An 18,490-nucleotide genomic window follows, 5' to 3' on the forward strand; every position below is an offset into this window, starting at 1 on the left:
TCCTAGTTTCTGCTAAAAGTGATTTTCAAAAAGGATGTTATACTACACTTGTCAGTTGAACAAGGATTCTTAAAAAATAATAAATTTACCAACATTATATCAAGAAAAGAACAGACAGATTAATTTTAAACATTGTGGTTCACAGGGATATGTAAACTTTTTATGAATGAGGTTTGTTCCTGGTATATCAGTAATGACTGTTTTTAAAAATTCATAGTCAAAGTTAACATTTAACTTTCTATATTTTTGTGAAATACAAAATTCTACTTATGGTGTTATCAGAATAACCTAATGATTATTACTAGGTTATAAAGTACACAACTTGGACCAGGCTTTTATGAAATTTTCATTGATTAATAGTGTAATATAAAATTAAAAATCTGCAAGGTCTCCCAAAGCTAGTAGGAATATGTTAAATATTCTCTCTTAGTATGGACAGGGGTGATACTTTTATGATTCACAACCTACGAGAAGGAGGGCTGTTTATCTCTTTTAAATTTATTTGGTCAAACATGAGAAATAGATTTGGCTGCCAAAAAATCACTAAGACTAGTAAAAATTTTTAAGAAGGCAAGGGAAGATAACCAGTTTTAGTGGCTTTGAAATTATTCAACATTATAACAAAATTACCACATGCATAAACTTTCTACACATACATGTAACAAATTTACTGTTTTAAATGTATTTCAATACCAATGCTTATTTCTGTATAGTTTTCTTTTTTGCCTGTGATGTATATTCTTAATTGTGTATTGAACAAGTCCCACTTGTCTCCGAAATTTGTAGAAAGTTCTTGAGTGTAAAAATCAACAATACTTGTTTGGCAAAAATGCACAAGAATATTGTTGAAATATCTACAATCTCACATTATTACTATAAAAAGTGGCTAGCTGAGAGACAGAAGGAAAGTATTACTGGACAGCTACTGTCAGTGTGCTATTGGCCTAGGAGGCTATAATTCTGACTAGCACCTGTTAATTGGAAAACTACAGAATTTGACCAGGAACACTATAAATTTTGAATATTACAAACCATTCAACTTCATTGAATAACTTTGGACATTATAATTTTTACAAGGACATTATATATCTTCTTCAGTAAGAAGTGAACTTCTAACGGTGGAGGTTAGTCAAAAAAGACGTTAGCTTAAGCGAGATGCAATAATATCAACTCAGAACAAACTTGCTCGTCATGGACTTAGATTGTCAATAAAATATTCAGTTCTAGACCTGATAAAAGACTCAATATTGTCTAAGTTTGTAAAACCATTATATATAAACAATCATTTGTAATAACTATTAGTAATAACAATTTTTATAAATTGTATTGTTTTTATGTTTGTATATTAAAATACAATCTGTTAAAAAAGGAAATTGTGTGTATCAATCTTGTTGGCAAATAACAAATTTAATACATGTTAATATTTAATTAACTACTAAGCTCAAATTCAAATTTCCAGTTATTTGAGATAGTAATACACAGCTTAAATAGTGTAATAAATCAGATAATCAACCAAAGTAAAATTATAGTACACAACTTAGAATAAACATTGCTTTTGCAGTGTGTGTATATATACACACATAACTAGCTCGAAGTACCTATGAGTAACCATTACAGCAGTAAAACAAGACTTACAACAAATATATGGTTAACTCTCATTCTATGTCAACACTGTGATTTAAAGATACCATCATTATACACTTTCTCCCAACTTATTTAAGTAAGTTACTCATTGGTCTTAATAACTAAAACCTACACCAGTATTACTACTTGATTTTCTCTTCTGCATTTTCATATATGTACTTCTCAAATACTCAAAATCTTTCCTTTAGTTTTTGCTTTTGCCGTCAACAAAATGTGACCCAAAATGTCTAAATATATCATTTATTCTAACATATCTGTAATTCTACATTCTCTCAGATTCCATGTGGCATATTACACAAGTATCAGGAATCCTTCCAAAACCTCTGCTTTTCCACCTTAATTTATATTTTATTGAGAGTTGCAGTTGTAACAAAAATTCCATTGTGGGAAGATGGGTGGAAAGGTATTTCAGATGCAAGTACCTGCTTGAATTTCATTTTTAGTTTTGTAACTTCAAAATTTAAATCAGACAATCTTATCTCTAAAATTCCTAAAGCAATAATAACATCATTGAACAGAAAGTGGAAACTGATACAGAAAACCCAATAAACCTATAAATTACATGGTAAGATAATAACCTAGAATACAATAATGAAGTAGATGATTCAAAATCCTAGATGAACTAGATGTTTAATAGACATAAGCTGAAATTTGTATTTTTGAATGACCCATTTCAAAGCCAAGCCTTACTAAATGGTCACTTTAGTGAGTCAACAAACAAAGAATCAATAAATTCAAAAAACAATGATTCACATAAAGATGAAAAACACCATTAAGTGTGTGTAAAAAGATCAGCTAATGAATGATTTTAATACTACACACTTGAAGAAAAGCAGTGCTACAGTCAACAATGGTCATAAACTGATAAACCATTCTCCCATATGAAAAACACAAAGAAATGGACAAGCAGATGAGTGAATTTGTAAATAAGAAACTCTAATATCCATTTTCTTCACAAAAAAACCCTTGATACAACTTGCACAAGTTTCTCACTAGTTTCTTCTTGAAAGGAGGAATGTGTAGACAAGGACCGAGATTGGAAAGGTCTGATACTGTCCTCAATTTCCTATTTCTTCAGTATAACAAAAAGACAACATGGAAACATGAAGTAGAACTCCTATATCCACTTGTTTTGTAAAATGTTTGAAAACTGCAGTGCAAAATATCAAATAAACACTGTAAGAGTCAAAATTTGTAAATAGTGGTAAATAAAAATGAAAAAACCTGAGGATCTACAAATTAACAAAAACTCTGAGATGAATCCTAAGTATCCAAATAAAGGTGCTATCCAAATGAGTTGGTCATGAAGTTTATTTGTCCAAAGCTACTCAAGGGCTATTTGAACTAGACATTTCTAATTTTGAAGTAATAGACTACAAAAGGCAATTATTCAAGAATATTCACTATCAACTCCTGGGCTATGGTTAAATTTAAATGTTACTCTTCTAATGTGGAGAACATTTTTCTTTACCAGTAACAAAGTACAAACTGTGGGGCCTCAGATTTTGTTTGGTATACTTAACCACAAGGCTATCCTTAGCCTGGGGTCATAAGTACTCACCTCACTTACATTACCAAACAAAAGTCATGAGTAGGTCGACTGAACAATTACAAACATCATAAGCTGGTTTATGAAAGAAGACTATGATGAGATGTGAATGAAATATCAAAACCTTAATATACTCCCAGCTAGCAAGCTTCTTATGAATACAAAAGCAGCTAGGGTAAAATACATACTACAACAAAGCAAAAGTGGGGATTAATTATTTGTAGATCAGCTGAAAACAAGGACAGAAAAGGATTAACAAACAACACACCCTGATGAATTACAGTTGTAAAAAAACAAAAAAAACTAATTGGTCATCAAACATTAGGCTTAATAGTAACTTGAAATTGAGTATTTATTTTCAAGTTATAACTATAAGCATAAATACAATGGTTACTAATTTAGGAATTAGAGTGTTCACATTTTGTTAGGTGTAATGGATCCAATGAGTGGGTTTTAGTTGGAAAGTGGGACTGGCATGTAATGAAGATGTCCAATTTGTATGTAGAGTTTGGAGGTTAAAAAAAAAAAAAAAAAGAGACTGGAGGCTATCCTAATCTAAGTAGAAGCAAGACTTCAGAAAGAGCTCACCATTTACATGTAAGGGATACATATGCTAATAGTGACATTTACGATGTTAGAAATAGCAACAGAGTATAAAGTAGTTAATTTTAGTTATACCGAGCCTGTTGTGTTGAGCAACATATTTGGCTTCTGTGGATGAGGAATTGTTAGAGGGAGAAGTAAAAACTGGATGAGGAAGAATGTGGATATGAAGGTTGTAGGTGATTCCTTGGCAAGATATGAGGTAAAGAAGAAGAAAAGTATTAGATTATGTTACCCAGGGCCACAGGTGGAAAATATAACTGACAGAAGATATAATAAAGGGGGGCTAGCAGACATGGAATGTTTGTGGTGCATGTAAGGAATAATAATGCAGGGGAAAAAAAGCAGGTAAGAGGAGCTAGTTAATAAGTACAAGAGGTTCATAAAAGCATTTAAAGACAAAAGCCATAACTTAATGTTGTCAGAGATACAGCCTAGAATTAAATGTGGGGATGAAGATATAAGTAGCTCACTAGGGCTTAGGTTAGTATGTAAGGATGAACAGATTAGCTAGTTGGGCTAGTAGGTTCAGTTGAGTGGAAGAAAGGAGCTTTTCGAAACTCATGATTTACATTTAAGTAAGATAGGAGATGGCTAAAAATTCAGCTGTAAGGAATGTTTTAAACTAGAAAGAACTACACAGAGGTGAGGGTCAGGATAAACCAAATGCAAAAAGAATGAGAAGCAGAGAAAGCAGAGAAAATGAGTATAGATATAGTTAAAGGGTAGGCTTAATTGTTACTATTGTAATGCTAAAATAAATAAAATATATGATTCTACAGCATCCATAGGAATGGAGGATTTTGATGTAATGGGAATAACTGAAACATGGTTAAACACAGATGATTTTCATAACAAAAGTTTATTTGAAATACAGGATTATAGGCTACTTAATAGAGATATAGTATTAAATAAGGGAAGGAATATTTTCTTATGTAAGATGAGAGTAACATCATGTTTAAGTTGAGGATATGAAAAATAATGGCAAGGAGATTAAATCCATTTCAGTTTCTGTTAGTGGATATAAACAGAAAAGGCTTTCAGTATGAATTTGTTACAGATAACATGGTGATACTGATGAAATTAGTAAGAAACTTTATAATAAAATTAATATTTTAACAGTTAATGAAGTAATGAATGTGAGTGATTTTAATTTCAAGCATAAATGTTAGGAAATGCTAGAGTCAAATCATGAGGGAGAAAGATTTCTGGAAACTGATCATGACAGCTTGCTTTACTAATGGTGAAGGAACCTACATTTAAATTTATTGTTAATTTCAGATATAGGAATGTTTGTGATGGTGGAAATTGGTGAACATGTGGGTGCAAGTAATCACTACTCTATTAAGTTTAATGTTTTGTTGCATATGGAGATAAGGAATAATGATAGTTTGATCACAAATTTCAAAAAAGCAAATTTTGAAGGTATACAATTATTTATTGTAAGTTGAGCAGGCGAGTTATTTGGAGACAATGGTCAAATGCAGAAAATTTTTAAATATTCAAGGTAAGCAAACATTCCTTATAGAAATTAAATGCTACATACAAGTAAAAAACAAAGTTGTCTCACTAAAGAGTATAAGAGACAAAAATTTAAAAAAAGCATCATAAATTTAAGAATTTAAATTGATTGGTATGACAGGCAATTTAGAAGATTACAGAAGATCAGTTAATATGCTAAAAGAAGAAACTGGATCATAAAAAATGTATGAGAAAAGGTTGGCTGAAAATATAAAAATTAATAGTAAGGATTTCTTTAAATAAATTAAGGGTAAACAAAATGATACAATGGGGGTATGACAATTGAACAATGATAAAGGAAAGCTAATATCTGATGTTTATGAGATGGCTGGGTTGTTAAATTGCTTTTTTCTTCAGTTTTTACAAATGAAGTTTTAAACAGTATTTGACATCTTCAACAGTTGATAAATGGAAATGAGATAAAAGAAAATGACTGAATTAATTTTGAGGTAGTTCAGAGAAAAACAATGAGGTTGCTGGGCCAGGTAACATTTTCACAAGGGTTTTGAAGGAATTAGAAGCTTGGATATGTGAGTAACTTACTACTATTTTTTCTGTAACTCTCTGAATAGTGGGCAGTTACCAGAGAATTGGAAGTTGGCTAGTGCACCTCTTCTTTTCAAGGGAGGTGATAACAACTGTCCCACTAATTAGAGACCTATTAGTCTTACATCAGTTGTTGGAAATGTTTTCGAAGGTCTGTTAAAAGGTGTTATCAAAAGTAATTTAAGAAAATTTAGAATTTTATTGAATAGTCAACATGGTTTCACTAAGGGAAAATGTTGTCTCATAAATATTTTTACATTCTTTAATTAGGTTATTGTTTACATAGATGAGTGTAATGGTGTAGATTTGGTGAATGTGAATTTTCAGAAAACATTTAACAAGTTCACACACAAAGTGTTAGGGAATAAGTTGGCAAATTGGAGAGTAGAGTGGCTGGATAAAAAAAAAAGGTTGTTCCAAATGGAGTTTAGTCTAACTGGATTAATATCATAAGTGGGGTACCTCAGGACTCATTCTTATGGCCTTTGCTCTTTTTAATTTACATCAATGACATATCTGAAGGAATAGTCAATAAATTTACATAAATTTGCAGATGATATTAAAGTCTTGGGTGTTCCTAGCTGTGAAAAGGAGAGCACTGATTTACAAAAGGGTTTAAATCATTTAGTGAATTGGCAAATAAATGGCAGATGGGTTTTAATTATAATAAATGCAAGATAATGCATGTGGGTTATCATAATTTGAATTATAACTTGGTGTGTAATGAAAGAAAAGGATTGATTGATTGATTTAGTGTTTTATGGCACAAAGCAGCTAGGCTATCTGTGCCAAATGTCCGTTAAAAAGGTAAAAATAAATTAAATGTAGTAAAATACGTAAAAGGAAATAAAGGTAAAACAAAACATCATTGAAAAACAGAAAAAGCATAAAACCAATGTTGACACCTAGTTTACAATGTTAAGAGAGAAAGTAGAGTAAAAGAAGTTGTAAAGTACTTACTCTAGCAAAATGGTAATGATCATAACCCGCCAGGAAAACTAACAGGTAAGTTCAAGAACCACCGTCAGTCACCTGAAGTTGGCCTTTCCAGTCCTGGTTCTGGGTTATGTGTCATAGCAGCCATTATCAAAATGTAAAATAATAGAGGTTTTAAAAGACATAACAAAATCGTAATAATGAGTAGCCAAATATCCAGTAAAAATATAAAAGTAAAGTATATGTAGTAAAATTTGTAAAAGTAAACGAAGGTAAAAACAAAACAGAAAATGGCATAAAACTGATGTTGACATCCAGTGTATAAAGTTGTAAAGGACTTCCTGTAGCAGAATGGTAATGATCATAACCTGCCAGGAAGACTAACAGGCAAGTACTAGAACCACCGTCAGTCACCTGAAGTTGGTCTTTCCAGTCCTGGTTCCGGGTTATGTGTTATTATGGCCAGTACCAAAGGGTAAAGTAATAAAAGTTTAAAAGACATGCAGCAAAACTGGAATAACAACTCGTCCTGGCCAATGTTCTGGCCATTTTTCAATGTCAAATTGAACAAGAGAGAATGAAACTGTGAAAAGGGAACCACAATTAAAAAGGTGTAATGAATAAATATCCAACACTTAAATGGGATTAAAAAGATTAATGGCCATTAAAAAACTAAAAACTTTATCAAGGTGGACAGAGTCACCATCACCAATAACACTGTCCAATGTTACTGATAAACCCTGGGAAAAAACACGTTTAAAATATTGCCGTCATTGAGAATCGTAACAATGGCAAGAAAGTAAAATGTTGCTTACAGTGATTTGAGTGTTACACAAACTACACACTGGTGCATCAGTTCCAGATAAAAGAAAACGATGAGTTAAAAAACTGTGACCAATGCGTAGTCTAGTTAGAACAACTTCCGAATCTTACAGAAGCTAGATAGCCAAAGCCCAATATAAGGTTTTATTTGAAAAAGCTTGTTGTCGCAATGCTCTCTCCAAATGGACTGTCAGCTGGCATGGAGCCAAGCCTTGAATACAAGACCATAGTCCATGTATGGACTATGCACAGCAGTGATAGTGCCAGAGCAGATAAATTTAGCTGCCGTGTCTGCAAGCTCGTTCCCTGGACAGAAGTAGCAGTTAATGAGAAATGGGCCAGTCAGTTTTGAATATCAGTGAGAACAGGGTGCGAGCCAACGTGTAGCGATTCCAGGGTCAGTACAGAACTAAGCGAGTCAGTATAAATAGTGCAGTTGGAGTACTGCTCAGCTTCAATATGATCCAGGACAAGAGATATGGCATACAGTTCAGCAGTGAACACAGAAGCTGTAGAGGGGATTCTGCACGCAATCACAGAACCACAGCAAACCATAGCACAGCCCACTGAATTACCTGATTTGGAACCATCTGTATAAATGGGGACGAAATGATTGTTTGAAAGATGTTCATTAAATAAATGACGATACTTCCAATATGGAGTATCTGCCTTTTTCAGATGACTGAAAGAAAGGTCACATTTGGGGGCTGTAATAAGCAATGGTGGGATGGGCTGGCCTGTGGAATCTGCAATGTTATCCAAGGACAGACCCAAGTCATCCAATTGGGAGTGGATGCGAAGGCCAAACGGAGCAATGGGAGATCGTCTGTTCTGAAAAAGTACAGCCCACCGAGGAAGGAAAACACATCCCAAGGTGGGATACTTTGGTAAGGAACGAAGTTTTGAAGAATATAGTAAAGATACTTGCAAAAGGCAAAGGTGCAGAGAAGGTTCATGAGATTCAACATATAAGCTTTGAACTGGAGAGGTGCAGAAAGCCCCAGTGCAGGGTCAAAGTCCTTGGTGATGAATGGGGTCTAGCATCTTTAAAACCGGAGGGTCTGGCAGAGCCATAGACCATTGATTCATAGTCGAGTTTTGATCGAATAAGAGCACATGTTAAAGTATACCTTTAACATAGAACACCGATCTGCTCCCCAACTGGTAGTAGAGAGGACACGTAGGATGTTCAGTGCTCCTGTGCATTTGACCCGTAGCTGCTTTAAGTGTGGTATAAAGATCAGCTTACAATCAAAGATAAGCCCCAAGAACTTGGTCTCATGGACCACTGGCAACAAAACTTCACAGATATGAAGTTCAGGATCAGGGTGGATACCCCGTTGGTGGCAAAAGTGCATGCAAACGGTTTAAGAGAGAGAAACATTAAAGCCATTCACCGTAGTCCACTTCAGTACACGATTGAGGGCAGTTTGTAGTTGCCACTCAATATATCTCATGTTCGACAACTGACATGAGATGTGAAAGTTGTTGACATACAGCCCATTAGCAATAGTGAGAGGGAGTTGTTCAGTGATGGCATTTATCTTTATACTGAAAAGTATGACACTAAAAACACAGCCCTGAGGGACTCCAAGTTCCTGTACAAATGAACGGGAAAGTGTCGAACCTACACGAACTTGGAATCTCCTGTCCATTAAACATTTTTTAATAAACATGGGTAAATGGCCACGTAACCCATATGTACGGAGGTCTCGCAAAATGCCATACCTCCATGTTGTGTCATAAGCCTTCTCAATGTCAAAGAATATTGATACAAGATGTTAACGTTTGAGAAAGACTTCTCTGATTGATGTTTTAAGTCGAATTAGGTAGTCTGTGGTGGAGTGCTGTCATCGGAACCCACACTGGGTGGGGAGAGGAGGTTGTTTGATTCGAGGAACCAAACAAGAGCATTAACCATCCTTTCTAAGGTCTTACAGAGACAGCTCGTCAAAGCAATTGGACGGTAGTTTGAAGGCATCTTGGGATCTTTCCCTGGCTTAGAGAAAGGTAAAATAATAGCCTGGTGCCAGGCATCAGGAAAAGCATTCTCCTGCCAGATCTGGTTAAGACAATTAGAAGGACATCAAGAGAAGCAGGAGATAGATAGTGCAGCATATCATAGTGTACATCATCAGGTCCAACAGATGTACTGCCAGACTGATGAAGGGATATTTTCAGTTCCACCAGTGTAAAGGGATAATTATAGTCAAAAAGACAGTCAGTTCAAAAGGAAAGAGGTTAACGCTCTGCCCGAGTCTTGATGGACAAGAAGGTGGAGGAAAAAGAAGTGCTAGATACCTGGCAAAAGCTTTCACCTAGAGTATCAGCGATGCTCCGAACATCAGCCACCTCCGGATCATCAGAGAGTAAGATCAAGAGGGGGACAGAATTGTATTGCCCACTGACCTTTCAAATCCTGTCCCATATGACCTTGGAACTGGTGGTAGAAGATATGCTAATTGTGAACTTAATCCAAGATTCCTTCTGGCTTTGACTTCTTACCCACCCAGCATGTGCACGGGCCCGTTGGAAAGCGACTGGGTTCGAAAGTGTGGGATATCTACGAAAAGTATCCCATGTCCGTTTTTGAGCCTTCCGTGCTAAGTGGCAAGCAGGATTCCACCACGAACGAGGATATCGTGGAAAACATGTCAAGGTTTTAGGAATACACTGAGCAGCTGCTTGTATAATACAGCCAGTTACCGCTGCCACACAGTCATCTATTGATGGCTGATTCACGATGGCAGGATCAAGTTCTGCGAAAACAGTGAAAGTGGACCAGTCTGCCTGATCCAGCTTCCACCGGGGCACGCGGGAAGGGTGGCATCGACCACGGCCAGTCTCTCTTAAAAGTATAGGAAAATGATCACTGCCTAGCGGATAATTGTCAACCCTCCATGAAAAATGGGAGAATAATGAAGGGGAGCAAACTGAGAGATCAGTAGCAGTAAAAGACTGATTAGGTGCATGAAAATAAGTGGAAGAACCAGTATTGAAAAGAGAAAGATTGTGATCAGAGAGCATATGCTCTACAGAGCGACCCCTCCCATCAATAACAGCACTTCCCCAGAGGGGATGATGTCCATTAAAGTCCCTCAGGAGTAGAAAGGGAGAGGGCAACTGTTCAACGAGAGCATCAAGATCTGATTGATCACATGTCTCTCGAGGTGACATATAGAGAGAACAAACAGTGATGGTATGACCCAAGGAAACACAGATGGCTACGGCCTCCAAGGGTGTGTTGAGTGACAAAGACAGGGTGGGCACATGCTGATCAACCAATAGTGCCAACCCTCCATGTACTTGTCCATCACACAGCCTGTCATTCCTGTACAGAGAAAACTGCCAAACGGTGACAGTATCAGCAGGTTTTAGAAATGTTTCTTGTAAGGAAAGACACACAGGATGGTAGGAAGCAATCAGTGTTTTGATGTCATCCAGATTAGAATGTAAACCTCAACAGTTCCATTGTATCAGGGTGGCCATTTTTAATGATGGGTAGACGAAGTGGCTGTAGAACCCTTCTGTGTACAACCACATCTTTTTTCCTTACTGTCCTGAATCGGAGGAGGTCTATCGACCTCTATGGATCCTGCCCTGGGTCGACTGGGCAGGTCTTTGTTATTGGAAGGGGATCCTCAGTGACTGAGGATGCGAACAAATGACTGTTTTGCCTCTTGAGGTGGGAGAAAAAGATGCATCAAAAGAAATGCCTGTATTTGAAACTGAAGGATGTGGATTTTGAGGTTTGTTGGAATGTATGGGAGGAACAGAGATGGGTGTGGAAGTCGATTCATCAACCTTTTAACCATGGAGGTCAAAAAGCTTTTCATTTGTTTTGAAAACGATTCTCTTGGAGGCACAGAGAGATCTGTCTGCACTCCCACTGTAGTTGTGGAATGAAGTGCAGCAGCATATGTCTGAGATAGAGTGGCAGGCAGCAATTTCCGAGCCTCAGGATAACTAATGTTATGAGTTGTTTTCAAACACTGCACCTCTTTTTCCTCCAACCATTTAGGAGAAAAATGAAAGTAGAAAGGGTGAGAACCATTGCAGTTGATGCAATGTGGGTCCATGTCACATTCACAGGCACTGTGATCCTTGCCACCACAACGAGCACTTGTCAGGGAACCACGACATGATGTCTTTGAGTGGCCGAACCTCTGACATTGGAAATATCAGAGAGGGTTTGGAATGTATGGCTGTACCCTGCAAATTAGATAACCTGCCTTGATGGTGGCAGGTGCACGTGATGATGTAAAATATCAAAACGAGGGTATTTGTTGGCAGTGTAACTCCATCTTTGCAAGTGGAGATGCGCCTCACTGCAGAAACTCCTTGAGTGGAGAGACCAGCAAGAATCTCTGACTCGGGGACATTCTTCAAATCCCTCTCAACAATAACTCCTCGTGATGAATTCAAGGTAGCATGAGGGGTAACCTCAATAGGTATATCCCCAATTGCCGTTGAATTCAAGAGGAGTTCACTGTGGTGGGTTGTGGATGTTTCAACTAATATGTATCCAGATCGAAGCTTCTTTACTGACTTTGGAGAGCCAGCAAAACCCTCTAGTCCCTTCTAAATAAAAAAGGGGGATAATTGCCCTAAAGGTTTTTCTGAAAGAGAATGTAATATAAGAAAATGAGGTACATGTGTTACAGATGTCGAAGATTGCTGCTCGGAGTCTTCAAGACGTGGTCACTTACCTATTGACTGTTTTTTCACTATTTTATTTAAATTTTTTGGAGGATTCATAGGAAAAAAAGAAAAATTTTGGTACCCACTGACCCCACCCACCATGGAGCCCTACGAGGGAACACACTACAATGTCATGCAAGGACAATGCAGCAACGCCAGGGTTTCGTGAGCACTATACCCAAACACCAGCATCGGGCACAATGTCTACAACACCCGTTGAGAACTTCCAACACTGGTACTTGGTTGACTCTCGCCCAAGTGGACCAGCCGATTGACCCAAGGGGGACCACCCAAAGACTGCCCATCTACAGGAATTCAAGGCCAAAGTGGTGTGTTAGGGTTGGACCCCTCAACCACCAGGATCCTCTCCTCCCCTTCACGGGTCGCCACGCTTGGCAAACACGTGGGTGGATGTTTAGATCCCAGAGAAGGTAACCAGACAGAACAGAACCTTCCATGGGAGGTCCCTTCACCACGTACAGGAATCCACACCAAGGGGAAAGAAAAGGCCCTTGGCGTAATGGTTGATCAGTCTCTTAAGCCATCCAAGCCATGTGCTAGTGTTAGGTCAAATATTATTTCAGGTTGTATCTACAGAAATATTGAATACAAGTTTAAATGGATTATAATTTCATTATAGAGGACACTGGTTAGGCCATGTTTGGAATATTGTATTCAGTCTTCAGCTCTTTCCCTTAGGAAAGGCTTCAAATTGTTGGAAAGAATTCAGAAAATGGTTACTAGAATGGTGCTTTGGGTGGTGGGGTTGTCATATGAGGAGAGACCAAAATCACTCAAATTGTTTTTCTTGAAAACAGAAGAAATAGGGGGAATTTGACTGAGGTGTTTAAGGTTGTAAAGGGGATTGACAGTGTTGATGCATCATCTTTTTTCATTGTAAATAATGACAGTATTAAGACTAAGGTACACATATATACGTAATGGCAGTGCAAGATTCATCTTCAGCTAAGACAGTTTTATTTTTCTAACAGGTTGGTTGTCCTTTGGAATAGGTTGCCTTTAGATGTTGTGGAGGCAGTAAATTGTAGTGAGTTTAGGATAAAGCTTGACAGATATATTAATGAAAATATAAAGATTTTTTTTTTAATTTATCTATTTATAGTTTTAGTTTAGTTTAGAGGCTAGAACAGTCAAGATGAACCAACAGGTCATGTGTTGTCCCAGAACATTATGTTAAGAGTCACACGGTAAACGGTATCAGCAAGACTTTTAGGTTATGAAGACAGCAAAGTAAACAACTAATCCTAACCAATGTAATTAAAAGAATGAAAACAGCTAGAAGCTAAAAGTGATGTATAAAATGAAAATCTCAAGACAAATCATAGCACACAGAAAAGAAAACAGACAATGAGTAAAGGTAAAAATCATGAAAAACTTTCAGTCCTCCCATAATCAAAGTGAGAGTCATGAACTTGAGAAGAAATATGAGAAGAGGAATACAAAGTATATTAATATAGAGCTCGTTTCTAATAATATATGCTCCAACCCACATATTAGAAACAGCATGGAACAGTATCACTGATACAAGCATTCTCAGGGGTAACAGAAATTGGTTCAATATTTAAGAGAATATGTACAAGAAAGAAAAGAAATGAGTGTATTCTTGCATGTTTTTCTTATAGCAAAGCCACACCAGGCTATCTGCTGAGCCCACCAAGGGGAATCAAACCCCTGATTGCCTGATTGTAGCATTGTAAATCTGTAGACATACCACTGTACTAGCAGGGGCCAAAAAGAAATGAGATCAGCAACAATGTCTTCATGGTTATAGCTAGCAGACAACTCCTAATCTTCAATAAGTAAGGGCATATAAGGCCAAAATAAAAACATGACCTTATTTTAAAAAGAAAAGAAAAATGGCAGATGTTATGCAGACTAACAACCACATACTCACAAAACTTATCAGTAACACTAGCATACAATGATACAAATGCATGGAACATGGAACAAGCCTACAGATGACATTAAAAGATCATCCTGAATAATATAGGTAAATTGCAAGAATAAGGCCTCCAACTAAGTTAGAGAAGTTGAGATAGTGACAGAAACAGTTACATCAGAATCAACACTGAAAGCTAAATCCATCGTAGCAAAGTTAACAGCATGAGTGCCATCAAGAAAAACTTCAATTATGATGGGAAAGCAAGGATTATGTAGAATCTTCAAGCACTAGCATAATAGATAAAACAGAATATGGAAGAATAGAGAACTATGGATAAGCGAGACCAACTATGCAGTGCACACAGAACATGTTCACAATAAATGTTCAGTGAAATTTTCTTCTCAACATGGATGCAAACTCTACAAGTAAAGGTTTTCAGTATTTCAAAGATAAGATTATTGCACTATCCTATTACAAGTACAAAAACAGTGAAGTTAAACCACTCATAAACAATCTCCATTACTGTATGCATAAGTATGTAAATGAATAGTTTGGAGAAACTTTATACAAACAATTACAAAAGTAAAATATAATTTTACCAACACTTCTCAACATTAATTTTTGGTCATTTATCATTACCTCTACCAACTGTACAACTAACTTGCTATAAAATTTTATAATGTATAGAAACTTCTTCACTTCTAATATATAAACTTTGATTCTCACTAATTTGGCACATTTAAAAAAACACATGTCAGTATGAAATGTAAATAAACATACAAGTTGCATTTGAAAAAACGCGTATGTCAGTATAAAACATAAACATACAAGTTGCATTTTAAAACATGCACGTCAGTATAAAATGTAAATAAACATACAAGTTGCATTTGAAAAACACACATGTAAGTATAAAACATAAATAAACATACAATTTGCATACCTTTGTAATACAGATGATCATGAACAACTTTGGATTCTGATGTTGAAGCTGGAACAACTCTTGATTCTGGTTTCAAAACTGGTTCAGGAATGTCCTGAAATCCATGAACATATACATGTGTACATATGTTATTACAGTAATTGGTAAGATAATAAGTTATTGCAGCAACAAATATTTACATGTTGCTCACTTTTTTGGCATTAATTTGGTTGCATTACCAACAATGTATGTTGATTCAAGAACAAATTCACAAAGGTTTTGTTTATAAAACTCCACCAGATGAAACAGTTGTTAGCTAACATGAGCCTATATTTCATATCATAATGAAAAAGAAGTCAATTAATGAAAAGTTCTAACCAAGGTTGAAGAATATACAGATACAATGTCTCCTGACAACAGGAATACTTTAATGTCATCCATTGCCCATCTTAAATTTCAATAAATACTCAATTTGAAGAACACAAAATATGTAGTATTGTTTAAGTTGCATCACTGCACATTAACAAAAAACAAAAATAACAAATTTTTTGTGTGTTATGTAAGATACAAGCATTACACTTATCGTAACCCACATTTTGCTTTGAATCACTGCTATAAAGAAACCACGAAGTTAAAGTACATAACTTTAAGCACATGACCTTCACTAATGAACTGCATATAAAACAAAGCAGTTTAAGTGCACATAAACCAGCAAACAACAAGTGGAAATAGGCTTTGTGAAAGCTGTACAACAGAAATACTAGAATAGTATTAGTCATACAGCAGAAATGGTATTGCAATAAAGGCATACAGCTGTGCTACTGGAACATGTTTTGTGCAGTACTGAAGCTCTTATAACATTATTATAGGCTATCTTTCAGAAGTATCTTTTTCTTAATGTATCCAGATTGGAAACTGTCACTCCTTTACAAACTTTACAGATAAAGCAGTTATTAACTTAAACCTAATGCTGTATTCACTTAATTAGATCATTTAATATAAATTAACTTGAGCTTAAATCTGTGTATGCTGTACTCTTCATCACAAAAAGCCTCAATTATACCAGACGCTATTTATCAGAAAAGTATGTATAATTATAGTCACTAATAATAATGGGAAAATACATTTTGTAATAAGCCCTTTCAGAGTACACATATTTTTGTCTTTTAAAAGAATATTTAGAAAGTACAAAAAAATAATACATATTATGAATTTTAAGCAACCTTAGATGTTCCTACATATGGATTAAAAGCAGTCTACAAAACTTACTTGTGCCTCAATCCACACACCTAGAAAGTAGTATACAAATAGTTTGACTAAATGCTAAGAATAATAAATGATGTCAGAATAAATACGTGAAATAGTATTAAAGTCTTTAGCCTAATCTCAATTTGTTGCGAAATAAATGAAATTAATTAAATATCACATATCACAAAGTTAATCCAGTTCTCACAGTTTGTTTTTATCAAGTAATTTGCTACTATATAAATATTGTTTTAACCACTTAAATCTTGTGATGACAAGAAACCCACTTGAAATAAAAATGTATTCTCAAGACAGCTAGTATGGGTATTAAAACTTTAACTAAAGAACAAAACAATGTTTTTGACCCTCTTTGGTCATCTTCAGGTTAACCTCTAATGGCAAAAACAATGGAAGATTTTCACACATTTGTTTCTTAAATCACGTCTTTTTGTTATCATCAACTGTAGATTAGTAAGTATTTCATAATTTAAACTTCAACAAAACAATACACAAAAATACTGAAAATTTTTTGTCATTTACTACAATATAAGTAACGTGTGTGTGTGTGTGTGTGTGTGTGTGTGTGTGTGTGTGTAATTACATCCACACTTGGTGAAATCCTGTAAACTTTAAAATACCTAAATACTCAAATGTTTTGAAAAGGCTGATATCTTTGCAACTTTTTTACTATAACAAATAGGACTAACTCTCAAGAACATTAAAAAAATATTTTAAATTGTAAAATGTTTCTATTTAATATCCAGTGTAACAAACGCCATTTATACATACAACAGGCATTCGACGGTTTTTGTGAACAACACAGAGCAATTCATGTGTGTCAGGCTTGTAAATCAAAGTTGAACCATCATCATTTTCTACAACTCGGAACATTCTTTTTATTCGATCTTTCAATCAATATATCCTTGAAAAAAAAGGCATTTACGAACAATTTTCAACCTAAAAATACAAAGAAAGATCATTTTTTAAAATAAATTTTAGTATTAAAATAAAACCACCAGAAACAACACAATATCTTCTTCACAAATTGCACATTTAAAAAGTTGAACTAATAAACTTTTCAAAATTATACTTATAGTAATCACCAGACATTTTAAAGGAAATCTTATTCCCTCATGATTTCATTTTCAGCTGATTCTCACATATGCCTATTAATCAGTTATTTTATAACTACTTAATCTAATAGTATTTCACCTCTAAATAAACCTAAACAAATCAAACCTATGTTTAAAATATTTAGGGATTTCTTCAACCTAAATATTTTAACCATATTTACAAAAGGGTTTGACCAAAACAGCCAAGTTCATAACACCAAATTGGTTTTTTACAAATTCCACACTATAAATTCCCATATATTTTTACATCTTCATGAAATTTCACAAACTTTCAGTACAAATTAAGTTTTGTTAATTAAAAAAAAACAACTTTCTTAATGGAGTATTTTCATTAAAGTTTTTTGTGAATGTAAGGAGTCAAAATCTTGACTGCTCCACATGCAAAGTGATTTTTACGTTAAGATTAAAAATACTTTTCGTCATCTGAAAATCCTCAAATTTCATTTGTGTAATCTCTTATACCTCCTAAATAAATTTTATATTTTTTTCAGCAAAACTTTATATTTTATCTGCTATTTTTCTCTATCATAACTCTATACAAGGTTGGTAATATGACTGACCTTGTAACTATCATAAAAATATACGCGAAATACATTTACTTTTTTTTACTTTCTAGAATCACTTCATATACTTTAAACTCCTAACAGTATACATGTGCTTTTACTTACATTTTATTGTTGTACTACCTTTGAACCATTTCTAATTAAGATTTCCACCAAGTTGTAAATCACTTAGCAAACATGTAGCTCATATTACCCTATTGAATCTATAATGCATGGGCTACTTGCAAGTATTACCTCATGAAAGATGTTTATTATTATTTTTCATCTTCCCTAATCTAATCCAAAAAGTTTCTAACTCTTACATTTTAGTTGTTTTTATAATAATAAATTAAGAATACTCACAATAAAAAAGAAATATAATGCATACTCAGGCCTTTACTTTTGCTGTCAACTATCAATAAAGCT

General features: G+C 34.9%; 1 protein-coding gene across 6 annotated transcripts in view; it reads right to left on the reverse strand.

The window, feature by feature from the left end:
• The window catches only part of LOC143236935 (uncharacterized), a 40,022-nt gene that overhangs the window by 9,231 nt on the left and 12,301 nt on the right, over positions 1 to 18,490 (reverse strand). For 3 of the 6 annotated variants that reach the window (XM_076475637.1, XM_076475638.1, XM_076475640.1), the window contains exon 2: positions 15,166 to 15,259. Coding sequence is in view for 1 of the 6 variants with exons in the window: in XM_076475635.1 (XP_076331750.1) it covers positions 15,166 to 15,259; positions 17,179 to 17,280 (196 nt within the window). In the remaining 5 variants the exon portion in view is untranslated. Of the gene's footprint in view, positions 1 to 15,165; positions 15,260 to 17,178; positions 17,347 to 18,490 lie in introns of those variants that run through there. The other 3 variants (XM_076475635.1, XM_076475636.1, XM_076475639.1) reach the window with 2 other exon arrangements.

Source organism: Tachypleus tridentatus, chromosome 13 (genome assembly GCF_004210375.1).
Source record: "Tachypleus tridentatus isolate NWPU-2018 chromosome 13, ASM421037v1, whole genome shotgun sequence".
NCBI lineage: Eukaryota > Metazoa > Arthropoda > Merostomata > Xiphosura > Limulidae > Tachypleus > Tachypleus tridentatus.